General features: G+C 34.7%; 1 protein-coding gene across 5 annotated transcripts in view; it reads right to left on the bottom strand.

Moving 5' to 3' along the window:
- Nucleotides 1-14436, bottom strand: part of LOC141388877 (endoplasmic reticulum aminopeptidase 2) — a 237939-nt gene that overhangs the window by 34836 nt on the left and 188667 nt on the right. For 4 of the 5 annotated variants that reach the window (XM_073959430.1, XM_073959431.1, XM_073959433.1 and 1 more), the window contains one exon: nucleotides 746-934. In XM_073959430.1, the coding sequence (XP_073815531.1) occupies nucleotides 746-934 (189 nt within the window). The remainder of the gene's footprint in view (nucleotides 1-745; nucleotides 935-14436) is intronic. The other variant, XM_073959434.1, reaches the window with a different exon arrangement.

Below are 14436 nucleotides of genomic sequence, written 5' to 3'. Positions count from 1 at the left end.
TGGCTGGTGCGCATGATGAGCCGATTTGGTGCAAAATTTGGCTACCGTAATATTTTGTCCAAACTAAGTTTTAGTTCGAAGATGGGCCATATCGGTCTACTCCTTCAGGTACCTCCCCCACATAAGTTCGAAAATATTCAGAAAATTGTGCATACGATAACTCTTGATGACAGATTCGGTCCATACTTTACCCATCCTAATATATCTACCAGATATAGATCAGGTTCAAATATGGACTATATTTGTCCACTCCATCCGGTACCTCCCGCACAAAATTTCGGATAAGTTCACTTTAAGACCTGATATCGAACCACTTTGATTTTTGTTGAAGCAACTTGCATTTGCTGCCTCAATTACGATGGTAAAAGTTTTCTTACAAGTCCATACTTCTTGAGCAAACAGCCCGAAGCGTGTAAAAACCCCCTATGGCACCATATGTTGTGGCGGGAGATCCACTTCCATAACGGTCAATGTCGATCCCTTCCTTTTAGTATCTCCTCCGGAAAACTTTTGATCTTTAATCCTAATAAACACTTTTGTCGGTTAAAACGCCCAAAATTTTTAAAACCCCCTAAATACATACGTATCTTGGAAAAAAAATTGTTTCAATATACACAGGCTGAGGGTATATCTCTGTCGGAAAAGCCGACTGATACTTTTTTACTTGTTAAAGTAAATTTTAATTTTTTTTCTCACCCACCCTATGGTCTATAACAAACTAAAACTTAAATACCAACACACTTACCTTTAACATCTAACGTCGTTAGATTCGGATGGATTGTCACCATATAACGCATTGGTCGAACATTGGTGGGTAATGTTAAATTCAGCCATGGAAACGGTTCACCATTTGTGGCAATCGGATTAAAGGGTTCAGTTACATTCTCTGTGTCCGTTTGAAGACCAGTCGGTAATTTACGTGCACACGAACAATCTGCAAAACAGAACGGAAATGAAAGAAAAGACAATAAAGAATGGATATCATCATTTAAACAATCAACGTCAATGTTGTCTGTCGTCCGTTGTCGTTGTAGTCAGCAGAAGAACATCGAAACAACAACAAGTGTTGGACTTCGCCTCTACTCGTACTTCTTCTACTACTTCCACTAGCTTTGACATATAGAAATAATACACGTTTTTCTAATTTTAACTGCTATTGTTATTAATGATGTTGTTTGACATTCTACAAAAGAATTTGTCAAAGAAGTTGCAGTGACAGTAAACAAACACCGATAACAATTTCAGTTGTACTTGTTGTTCTATCTCTTTTAAAGGTTCGTTTTTTTTTCTTCTTGGTGTTAAAAGTTTTAAACTAATGTAAAAAAAACTTATATAACAAAATATATGTATATCAGTTTGTAGGAATTACTGTTAAACTAAATAAAAAAAACTATACATAGGTTTGTAAAATTAAGGTGTAATAAAGTTACAGTGGAGGAAACATGATTTTTACAAATTATTTTCATTCGGGTTGGAGATATCTTATTTTCTTTAACGTATAATTATTTATATATAATTATAATTTTTTAAGTGTCAATAGTTCCCAATATTTAAACCCCTCTTATTAGATGAATATATGTTATTTTTGTATTGTTTAAATTTTTGGATATTTATTATCTTCCAAAATGTTCCTCCACTGTTTTCCAACTGATATAAAAATTGTATATGTGTACAATAAGAGTTAGAGATAAATAAAACATATTTTCACACACAAAACATAGAAGTACAGAAAAACAGAAAATACAAAATAAAATAATTGCATTTGGTTTTCATACGACAAGAAAAAAAGAAGCATTACAAAAGGATATTTAGAGCTGGGCGAATGATGAGGCTGTCCAACTGCTGTTGAATGCCTAAATGAATGGATGATGGATAGGTAGGTGGAATTTATTAAATGTCAAGCATTTCAATGTGATTTGGATTTGTCAACGATAGAGTAGGAGGATACAAACAGAGTTAAACCTAAAACACAAATACAAACATTCATTTATATAGATAGAATACACAAAAAAAGTGCAAAACTTAAATGTAAATAAAATTTAAAAATTAAACATCAATATTATATCAACCAATATAATACTTTTTTTATGTGTTTAAAACTAATTTGTTTGATGGGAGGCAAATTGTGTGTACGTATGGATGTGTATAGTGGATGACTGAACTTTTTAATTAAGAACGAATTCTAAAATTTGTTTACAAATTATACAAATTTTGTTCATGTTTTGATTTTCTTTTTGGCAAATTACCAATTGTTACCGCGATATTGTATATTTCAATGTAACCTGAGACAGTTTTAAACCATATGCGATCACACACGACACGGTGGTGACGAAGTTTTTCGGCAATTTACACACATACGATTGCTAATAAGGAGCGTAAAAAGAAAACAAATCTTTTGACGATTTTTAGACCAAAAAAGCAGAAACGCCGATTTGACGATTTTTACCCCTGAAACGCCGATTTTTAGTTATGGCAACTTATTCACATAAAATTTACGTTAAGTGTGAATATTGTGATTGGTAGCACTCATTTCTGAAATACAACTATACATAAATCTAGTACGTTTATATATAACAGAATTTAATAAAGCCACTGGGTTTTAAATGTCAATTCCATCTTCATAACCCGAAAAAACCTATAATATAAACCGGATATTAATTAACCTCTTAAAACTATATTTGTGTTAGTTTTGTTTAAAGGGTCACACCTAGTAGTGAAGCTCAAAAAAACATAATTTGTATGATTTTTTTTCCAAGAAAAGTACCAAACTTATTTAACAGATATTTTTCCATTTTGATCTACCTTCGATAATTTTTTGTCGAAAAATAGTGCATAGTTTTGTGGCAAATGACCATCTTCGAGACACTGTTTTTAACGCGCTTTCCTGACAGGGATATACCCTCAGCCTATGTGAATTGAAACTTTGAACTTTTGTGGGGGAGGTACGTAAGGAGAGGACCGATATGGGCCATTTTATAAGTTAAACTAAATTAGAACAAAATATTATGAGATCCAAAGTTTGGACCACATTGGTTGCCCCATTCAAAAGATTATCGTGCATACAATTTTAGTGACATTTTGTTAAATATTGGAACTCCGGTAATCCCCGGAAGTTGTGGATCGGTATTGCTCATCTTCGATACTAAGTTTGGACAAAATATATCGAAGGCCAAGTTTTGGACCAAATCGTTTAGGTTTGGTCTGGACCTCCGACCACCCTCCTCCGAACTTCGGAACAACCCCCTCTGCACCTCCGACCACCAATTTCCGAACTTCGGAACAACATCCTATGGACCTCCGAACAACTTTCCATATTTAGTCCACAGGGACATCAAAACCTGTTCGGTACTACACACGCAACAACACACCGTGTACAGATTTCCCCTAAAAGGACGAGGAATCTGCAATTTTGACTTAAATTACGAGCGTAAATTAAGGTCAAGTAAATCGTTGTTGGCGGGAAATGCAACAACTAAACAAAACAGCAAATACACAGAAAGGACACCACAAGTATTCAAAAATACTTAAGTGGTGTAATTCAAATGCAATTTAAAATTGCCACACAAGAATAAAAAATAAAAACAAACGTTTCAAAATATGGACGCAGGCGGTCTCTAATTAAAACTTTTATTTTTGGTTTTGTGTTGACGATCAAGACGATCTTGCTTATTCCCACTTTGGTTGACAAGTGATGGCAAATTATCGATAAGACAATCACGTCATTGTCGAGTTTGATAACATTAATATCGATATCATAGTTTGGTATTGGGATGGCTCAAACCTCGACACACGGCAAAAAATTTTTTTTCACTCGATTTTACTCTTCGAGTAAACTCGTACTCTATTTCGAGTATTTTCACTCGCATTCTTATTTTTAAACCAAGAGCACTCGCGAGTGGTCCCAAATAAAACAAAAGAGTGAAGATTAAACTTCTTGTAAAACTCGTACTCTTCCAGTACTCCCACTCGCGAGTACTTTTCACTCGCGAGTAAAAACGAGCAAATCGGAGCTCTGGTCCACTCCTCACGAAAATCCGGAAAAGTGCGGTTTAAGACCTCATCTCGAATCGTTTTGATTTTTGTTGTAACAACTTGTATTTGCTGTCCCCATTACGAAGGTACAAGTTTTTTCAGGGACATGTTCATACTTCCTGAGAAAATGACCCGAAAGCTCTAAAATTCCTCTATGGCACCATGTGTAGTGGATGGAGTGCATGAACGTATAAACCTATTCGGTCCAAAATTTGGCAGATCAGGTTGCAATATGGACTGTAAATGTCAACTCCTTCGGGTACCTCCCACAGAAAATTTCGGAAAATTGCTGTTTATGACCTCCTCTCGAATCGTTGTAATTGTTCTTGCAACAGGTTGCACTCAAGGGCCCTATTACGATGGAACACATTTTTTGAGTGGCAAGTCCATTCTTCTTGAGAAAATGGCCGGAAAGCTGTAATAAACTCCTGCGGCCAGCATGTGTAGTGGATCGTGCGCACGACATCTCTCGAACCGAGTACTGCGTTGGTCCACACATTGAAATGTTTCACCCGAACTTAGTTTTGATACTACGATTGATACTTGTTTACTTGTTCATATTTCATTTTTGGAATATTTTGCTTCCACGAAGTCATATTTGGTCTAGTGGGCACGTTGATCGATGTAGCCCTAAGTTAAATGCCTGCTGGAACTGATTTGGTCAATGGTAGAAAAGAACTTAAATACGACTTTTTATTAAAGAACCGAAAGGGAAAATCTCTCTCCAACAGCCGTATTATAACAATTGCTTTAAGGTAGAGGTCTGAGCGATTAGAGAGGTGTCAGAAGTAGTTTAATACTGACTTAAGGTCATTACGGACAGTAAAGTTATAAAAGCCAAGGTGGTGAACTCAAAAAATGTTTTGGACTCCGTACATTTAATTAATAACTACCCCCAGCCCGTTTCGTTTTGGTACTTGGATATGCAATGATTTGAGGTATTGAGATAAATAAGTCAATGGAAAAGAATACCAGAAAACTAACTAGGGTAGACATAAGTCTCTATGTACGGCGTTTAAAACATGTCCATAGATTAGGCCGTGCCGATTTGAAAACCTTGTCGGGCGCGTCGAGTTTCTTATTCTCGGGATTGTACTGAGCAAACAAGTCTACTAGACCATATATCTACGGTGAAAATCGAGCCTCCCGATTTTGACATGCAATTTTTTATCGACGTTTTTTTTTGGATATTTGGCATACACAAGCCAAACCATTGAGATTTTGAATCCGACACTAAGACAAAAATTTTAGCCAAGACAACAATCAAGAACTCTCCAGTACATTGCAAAAGCATTGGAACGCATTTTTCGGAAAATATCGAAAAATGACAAAAAATACTTTGGTTCTCTTCATTGTTTTATAACGGTAAAGTAGTGAAAATTTAAACGGGCATAACTTCTTGTTTTCACAGCGGATTTTTTTGTGTTTATCCTATTTCCTTTTAAAGGGGTGAATAATATCGATCGAATAAGCTATTATTTTTTCAAATAGGTTAATAAATGTCTAAGTTATAAGGGTTCCCCAGTCAGCATTTTTTTGAAAATTTTAATCAAATTCGAGTCTTTTTTGATCCGACTGCACGATTAAAAAGCTAGAATATGAGCTCATTTTCTGATCATAAATGACTCCTTTGTCGGTAGAAAAACATAACCTCAGGCGACTCTTCTAAACAAATCACAAATGAGTCTTTTTCGAGTCGTATTTCAATCATTTATTTGTGTTTTGTTGATTAATTTGGGACCCTTTTTCGAGTCTTTTTAGAGTCATGTTTATAATCATTTATGAGTCTTTAGGGAGTCATTTATGAGTCTTTTTGTTAGACGAAATAAATTAAAAAAAAAATTCTTTTTATTCTTCTTTGTTTTTTTCCTTTGTTTTATAGTCTTTTCTGCTTTGTTATGTCTTTTATTTATCCTTTATGTTGCTTGGTGGTTAGTATACTGCTTCTTCATTTCACTTGGCAAAACCTGTTGTGTTGTGTTTGTCTGTACCTTTAATATTATACGTTACATTTATATCAAAATTTTGTAGAAAGTGTATATGAGAATTTTATTTTTTTATTTACAACCAAATAAAAATAAAACAAAGCAATCAGTTTTTAATCACCTAACTGTTCAAAATATGATCAGAAGGTACATAATTATAATCACTTTTCAAACACCTGCATGACCCTTTTTTGATTAAGCACTTTTCAATCTTCCAGATGATCAAAATGTGACAATAAATAACAAAAAATGGTCACATTTTAAACACTTCAATGACTAATTTGTGATTGCTACACATTTATTGTTGTATTTTTAATTAAATCCCAGTCAGCATTTTTTGAAAATTTTAATCAAATTCGAGTCTTTTTTGATCCGACTGCACGATTAAAAAGCTAGAATATGAGCTCATTTTCTGATCATAAATGACTCCTTTGTCGGTAGGAAAACATAACCTCAGGCGACTCTTCTAAACAAATCACAAATGAGTCTTTTTCGAGTCGTATTTCAATAATTTATTGGTGTTTTGTTGATTAATTTCGGACCCTTTTTCGAGTCTTTTTAGAGTCATGTTTATAATCATTTATGAGTCTTTAGGGAGTCATTTATGAGTATTTTTGTTAGACGAAATAAATTAAAAAAAATTTTCTTTTTATTCTTCTTTGTTTCTTTCCTTTGTTTTACAGTCTTTTCTGCTTTGTTATGTCTTTTAATTATCCTTTATGTTGCTTGGTGGTTAGTATACTGCTTCTTCATTTCACTTGGCAAAACCTGTTGTGTTGTGTTTGTCTGTACCTTTAATATTATACGTTACATTTATATCAAAATTTTGTAGAAAGTGTATATGAGAATTTTATTTTTTTATTTACAACCAAATAAAAATAAAACAAAACAATCAGTTTTTAATCACCTAACTGTTCAAAATATGATCAGAGTATACATAATTATAATCACTTTTCAAACACCTGTATGACCCTTTTTTGATTAAGCATTTTTCAATCTTCCAGATGATCAAAATGTGACAATAAATAACAAAAAGTTGTCACATTTTAAACACCTCAATGATTTATTTGTGATTGCTACACATTTGTTGTTGTATTTTAAATTGAACTCTTTTTAATCATTACAGGGAGTCACTTTCGAGTCCCTTTCTGATCATACAAGCGACTTAATCAGTTTTTGATCACCAAGAGGACTCTATAAAGACTCCTCAATGTGATTTTTGAAAAAACAGTCTTCCAAATGCTAGATGGGTCATTCATACAAATACAATTACAAACAAGTAAGCAAAGGCTATAGTCGGACAGGGCCGACAATAAGATACCCTACACCACTACCCTGCGAGTTAGCTTTCAGCAAATCAAAGTTTCTTTTGGACAAATAAGATCATTGTAAGAAATACATTTTTGGAGTCTGCAACCTTATCACATTAAGCAATAGTATGGGGCCTACTGCTTATCGCCGAGTCCGAAAGGCATGTCTTAAAACACCACCTGTAGAGAAGTTGTACATGGTTGAAATACTCAGAAAATGTCGCCAACTTTTCTGAGGGGTATTTTGCCATCGTTGGAAATTTGATGTTTGCTGGCCGGGAATCGAACGCCCGACCTTCAGCGTGCAAGGCGGGTGTGCAAACAATTGTACCATGGTGGCACCAATAAGTAATTTTAGAACGGACATTTAGTCTGGACCTATTTTTTGCATATTTTGACATATTTGCTAAACCATATGCAAGACTTTGTGTCCTAAAAATCCCACCAAATTGGCTGAAAGTTTGTATTAAGTATTCATTCATCACAATTTTCGACCTGAATTTATTGGTATAGGTCCAGGTCTTCATATGGCTCCCATAGAACCGTACCTCCCGATATCCGGTATTTTGAAGGTTGTGGCCTCAATATTCAGTCTACGTTGGAGGTAAAAAAACGTTCCACCTGAAATTTGTCGTTATATATCCACGTATTCATATAGCTCCCATAACCAGAACCTACCGATTTTCTGTACTGTGAAGGTTATGGTCTCAATATCCCTCCGAATTTGGTATTAAGTCTTCATTGGGGGTATTAAACTTTACATCTGAAATTTGTCGGTATAGGTCTTGGCTTTCATATAGCTCCCATACAACGAAAGCTCCCCATTTTCGACATTTTGAAGATTGTGGCTCTGGTTACAGATTTCTCTATTTTATTGACTTGTCTGAAGTGAATTTCAAACAAAAAAATGTACACATAAACATTTTAGAAGATATTATTGAAATATATGTAGCATACGAAAATATGTGAAATGTAGAAATTTTCCATATGCAAAAATAATATTTGCATATGCATAATTTATACATTTCGCATATTTTTGCATATGTGATATATTTCGATTGGAATTTAATTAGAAGCCAAAAATATACAAGTTTTACAAAAATAGGTGTTGCATAAAATTCCGCTGTCTACATATGCTTGAGCTGATATTAATCGGGGTGCTCTCATTGATATGAGATAAGGCTCCCTTGTCCCTACTGGGATGTTTGTGGAACAGTACATTTTAAGAAATATTCTTAAATTTGAAAATTGGCGTTGTTTAGCAATTTCTGCTACATCTTTAAATTTTGGACAATTGGACAGGTAATATGATAGGGTTCCACGCAATTTGTAAGAACTGGGAATTTGTCTGTCATGATAGAGACAATTTGTAGCATGGGAGGAAGATGTGGTTCTCTTTACAAAACTCATTATATCTTAGGTAGTAGGTCCGTTACCAAGCACACATATTATTGCAATTTTCATCAGAGGAAATATCGGTAGTTAATTTTTCATATATTGGCGACTTTGCCGGTATATGACCTCCAGGGATTCAAATATGGACCAAAAATAAAATGTTTTTAGTTAGCATACAAAAGTAATGGTCCATTGCACCCGCTAAATAATATCAGATCATCATCAAAAATTGTAGGCATCTTCTTCGACCTAAACCCCTACCTCGTGCGAAATTTCGTGACTATTGATCTATAATTGCGACCTCTAGTATGCTTTTGATTACATTACAAGCAAAACACTGGATATATTAGGCTTTAACTCTTTTATCTGGCAACATAAATCAACATAATTGGCATTAATTGAAAGGGCAAGAGTTGTCCTTCCAAATATTATTTATGTGGGCGGAATGTGTGGTCCAGGAATAAAGATATTACCGATATATTAAAAATTTTCACAATTTTCACACAAAAGTTATGGTCCATTTAACCCTCTAAACATCATCCGATCACCATCTCAAATTGCAAGCTTCTTCTTTGTCATATAATCTTACATTATTTAAAATTTCGCGTTTATCGGAGTATTTTTGCGACCTACAGAGCCGCTAGAAAATTGGAAAAATATTATGTTTTTGGTCCATTTCACCCGCTAAATATTTCACGATCATCACCAATAAGAATAGGGATCTATTCTGGTCTGAACCCGACCTCCATACTAAATTTCGTGACGATCGGTCCATAATTGCGGCCTGTAGCGTGTTTACAATTTATAATGGACAGACGGACGGACGGACGGACAGACACACATCTCAAAATCGCTTTATCTCGTCGAGATATGAAGATTGGTATACCACATTGGGGGTCTCCGAAGAATATTTCGCGGTGTTACATGAATTTTTACCAAAACAAACTTATAATACCCTTTTCCACATTGTGGTATAGGGTATAAAAAAACCTACTATTACTAAGGAAGGTAGAGATTAGAAGAATGACAGTCATGCTTCCAGGGCACCTTGGGTTACAAACGCATTTACACAAAATAGGTTGCGTAGAAATTTGTCAATACAAAGCATGCAATCGATATTGCCAAGGGTACAGTGCCTCTAAAATGATAAAATTTAGATCGCCTTTCTTCTCAACCTAATCTAACATAATCTACAGAATTTATACCCTCCACCATAAGAGAGAGGGTATTATTCTATTTGTCATTTCGTTTGTAACACATCGGCATATTCCTCGGAGACGATCAGATAAAATTAAAAGTCGATAATACGATTTCGATCAGTTCGTCGGTCCGTCCGTTCGTCTGTCTGTTGAGATCAAGATACAGCTCACAATATTTAAGATAGAGCTTTATAATTTGGTACAGAAGTTTCTATTTCGCCTAGGATGTTTGGTATTGAAAATGATGATATCGATCCACGTTTTCATATAGCCCCCAAAGAACGGTCCTCAGGATTTTCTTAATTTTTAAGGTTTTTGTCACATTATCGAACCAAAATAGCTGAAAGTTGCTCTGCTATTAATACATTCCTGCAGAAAATGGTCGATACAGGTACACCTAACGATTTTCGGTAGTTTTAAACTGGCAGATGTTTCTACGACCGAAATGGCTGAAATCTAGTACAGATATATTTTTTTTTTTGCCGGATGTTAAAAATTTGGCCGTGAACTTAACGACTTAGACACCTTTGGAGAACAGACATTCATGAATAATTTACCAAATTACTTTAAAATCACAGTTTTAGTATTAGGCTGACCTTTAGAAAGAAATTGAGACATTCATCTATGGACAGATCGAATGCATACTACGCAGCCGAAATACTTGTTTCCCGAAAATAATTTTTACATGGCGTTTTTGGAATTTATTGGACTTTTTGTATAAACTAGTCTAAAAAATATAGGAAACCTTTCCTTATCTTGGGAACTTCTGTCAATAAATTTTATATTGACCAATTTTTAGCTAATTCGGGTGGAAAAAGTGGCGAAAATATTTAAAAAACGTGAAATCGAAAAGAACCGTTATAGAGCGGCTATATCAAAACAACAAAACAACAAAACAAAACTCAAAATGTAAAATAACAGTTTATTCGCATGAAAAATTTAATTAAAATCTATCAAATTCGTAAAATCCGAAATTTCCGAAATGTGTGAGATGGGACTCAATTATGTTTGTATGAAAAGTCAAATGAAAAATATCATAAAGAAACAATTTTCATTTCAAATTTTCATAAAACAAGAATGCAAATCGGTCGAAAAAATTATGCTGCACAAAATTTTATTGGACTTTTTCGAATCGGTTGATCCGTTCGAGAGTTATCATGCTCACTAGCTATCCAGATAAACGTACAGGATGAAATCGGATCAAACTTGCCTTAAACAGATTTCGAATCAGTCGTATCGGTAGATTGAGGGTTTAAAAAGATAAGTTTCGGTTTGAAGACAATACTGTCCCTAAAAATGACCAGTATTTACATAATGGCCTCTTTACAGCCTTTGTTAAATGTTCATTATGGATTTATACTTCTCTCTAGTGATTAATCCCAGCAAAATGTTCGATGCCAAAGATGTCATTCAATCATGGGTGCAAGTAAGCTGGCATGTCACCTTTTAGCATCTTCATCGATGAATTTTATATGAGCGTGGACCCCAGAAGATGCTATTCATTTTTGGATCCAAAGCATGTCATTTACACCAATGCTTTGACATGTCATTTTCACCAATGCTTTGGCATGTCATTTTCACCAACCCTTTGCAATGACATTATCATTACGACGAGAGTTGTAACAACGTTAGTTGTGATTTCGAGTCTCCGACAGCATCAAGAGTCTCCGAGAATTAATCTTATATATTTAGAAAAAATTGTATAAATAAAAACACAAAGTTCATCTCTATTGGATAGATGGAATGGGTTCAAATGCTGATGAAAAGATCAGATCTTTCACGACTTCCTTTGCGTGGGTTCAAATGATGATGAAAAGATCGGATCTTTCACGACTTCCTTTGCATTGGTTCATATGGTAATTAAAAGATGGGATCTTTCACGACTTCGTTTGAACCAATGCAAAATATGTCATGAAATCACGTCATCGCATGGAACCCCTTCCTTCATTTCATTTTGCTGGTTTCTTATTATTGGCGTCCAACGCGGGGCTATGGAAAGCAGCCACTTTTTACATTATTTGAATCCATATTCCCCAAAATCTGATTTTGTGTCTTTATGTACTTTTCTTTAGCACTGACATGTCTAATGGAAAGTCAGTTAATCAACTGGGAGGGACTTGCATTATTTTCTGATTGAACAAGTAAGAAAGTATCAATCGGCTTTGCCTACAGAGATATACCCCCAGTCTGTGTGAATTGAAACACTTTTTTTATTTGAGGGTTTCAGAATTTTGGGAGTATGCACTTGCCGGCAAAAATATGAATTTAAATTAAAGCTCAAAAGTTTTGCGGAGGAGTTACCTAAAGGAATGGCCCGACATAGTCCGTTTTCGAAGACTTATTTTAGGAGTTATTCCTCTCGGTAGATATCGCGCCCACCAGACATTTCAGTTGGTCACCATATAATTTAGAGCTTTTGAACCATTATATCAGTAAACATGGATTTGTCCTTCTGTAAAATTTTCCAAGGAATCCCCGAAAAGACCATTAATCGCAATTAAATAAAAATGTTGAACATTTGTGTGGATGGTATCCCAAAGAGTGGAGTGAAGGGCCCACTTTTGAACATAAACTAAGTTTGGACGAAATATTTCGAAATCCAAAGTTTGGACTAAATCGATTGCCCTGTTTAGAGATATCGCTCGCACCATTTAGCGAATATTTTCAAACTTCTGTGGGGGATATCCGGAAGGAGTGGACCTATAAGCACCACCTTGTAATTTCATCTAATATTCGAAGAAATATTACGATATGCAAAGTGTGGTTCAATGCAGTATTCGGTTCGAGAGTTGTCGTGCACACCAGCCACTACACTTGCTGGCCGCAGGAGTTTTTTTACAGCATTCGGGTTATTTTCTCAAGAAGTATGAACTTGCCACTGAAAAAACTTGCATCATAGTAATCGGGGCCTTGAGCGCAACCTGATTTTTACGATAAAATTTTACTTATGTGGGGGAGGTACTCCAGAGAGTGGACCGATATGGCCCATCTTCAAACTTAAACTAAGTTCGGATAAAATATTACGAAAGCCATTCGAGAGTTATCGTGCGCTCCAACCAGACAACCAAATTGTCTGAAACAGATTTCGTTCAAACATACTTGGGGTCAAAATTATTAATTCGATGAGGCACATTTTGCCCGTATAAAAGTGTATATACTAGGCCGGGCCGATTTGTATGGAAGGAAAACACCGTTTTGACCCTTCACCTTGTACTGAGCAAAAAAGTCCACTAGACCATATCGATGTCTTACTTTCTCAACCTCGTATCTCAAAAAATAAAATTTTTGTAGAGAGATAAAAAACGATCATTTTTGGATACATAGGGGACTTGGTTGGGTACATCTAATTCCCTAATAATTGCATTTAAACATTTTCTAAAACCTCGATGAATCCAAAAATGACATTTTTTAAATCTCTTCAAAAATTTTATTTTTTAAGATACGAGGCTGAGGACGTAAGCCATCGATATGCTCATTTACTCAAGGAGTGACACATCTCAAAAAAATTCAGTTTCGAGAAAAACGCGTTTAAAACGAGATTGAAATTAGACTTCCCAACTTTAAAAGATTATTACAGAAAAAATAAAATAACTACTTGGACCATATTTTACGAACAACTAGCCAAATATCAGTGCAAGATGAAGCATGATTTGAAGTGTTTTAGTGCTTCATAATCTCAAAAAAATTTTTTTTTTTTGAAATATGACAAACCCGTAGTAGATGAGCTGTACATCGTTGAGTTATCGAGCTACAAGCATGAAAATTTTATACAAGATAAAGTAGAAGTCGTATAGAAAAGTGCTAACTCAGAAATAGCATTTTTTTTTAATTATGCCAATCTTTGAGTAAATGAGCGTTATGTCTACGGTGAAAATCGAACCTCCCGATTTTTAAGTTTTTTTTTCACGTTTTTTTTTTGGTTATTTTGGCATATAACAGCCAAACCATTGCGATTTTCGATCCAACATTAAGACAATTTTAGACAAGACAATAATTAAGAACTATAGAGTACATCGCAAAAGCATTCCAATCCTCCTTCAGGCACTTTTGGCCCTGTGGATAAAAACATCAAGTCAAAATCGGGGCTCTATTTCCACATATGGTCTAGTTGACTTTTTTTGTTCGGTACATGCCGGGAATAAGAAACGCGAACGGCCCAATAAGTTCTTCAAATCGCCCCACCCTAATATACACCCTAGGGCGGCCCAAAAATAATTTATAATGAAACAAATTTCTCTACGCTATGTATTTCTAGTAGCCAACTTTGAATTGAAGCGATGTTGGATTGATAAAAAATAAAATAAATGTCAAATTAATATTTCTTTTGAGATGTTCATGTACATACACCAAACATGCCATTTTTTTAGTTTTAAAATTTATTATGGATTTTCTAAGAAAATCTCTGAAGGTAATTTGTTTTTTAATTAGGAAGAGAAGGAAATTGATTTAAAGTCGAACAACGTTATAAGGAACACATTTGTTTTGAAATAACTTGAAATCAGTACTTTTGACCTA

Source organism: Musca autumnalis, unplaced genomic scaffold (genome assembly GCF_047663935.1).
Source record: "Musca autumnalis isolate F117 unplaced genomic scaffold, ASM4766393v1 scaffold_1, whole genome shotgun sequence".
NCBI lineage: Eukaryota > Metazoa > Arthropoda > Insecta > Diptera > Muscidae > Musca > Musca autumnalis.
The sequence above is the reverse complement of the archived record's forward strand: the minus strand, read 5'-3'. Positions and strand labels throughout refer to the sequence as shown.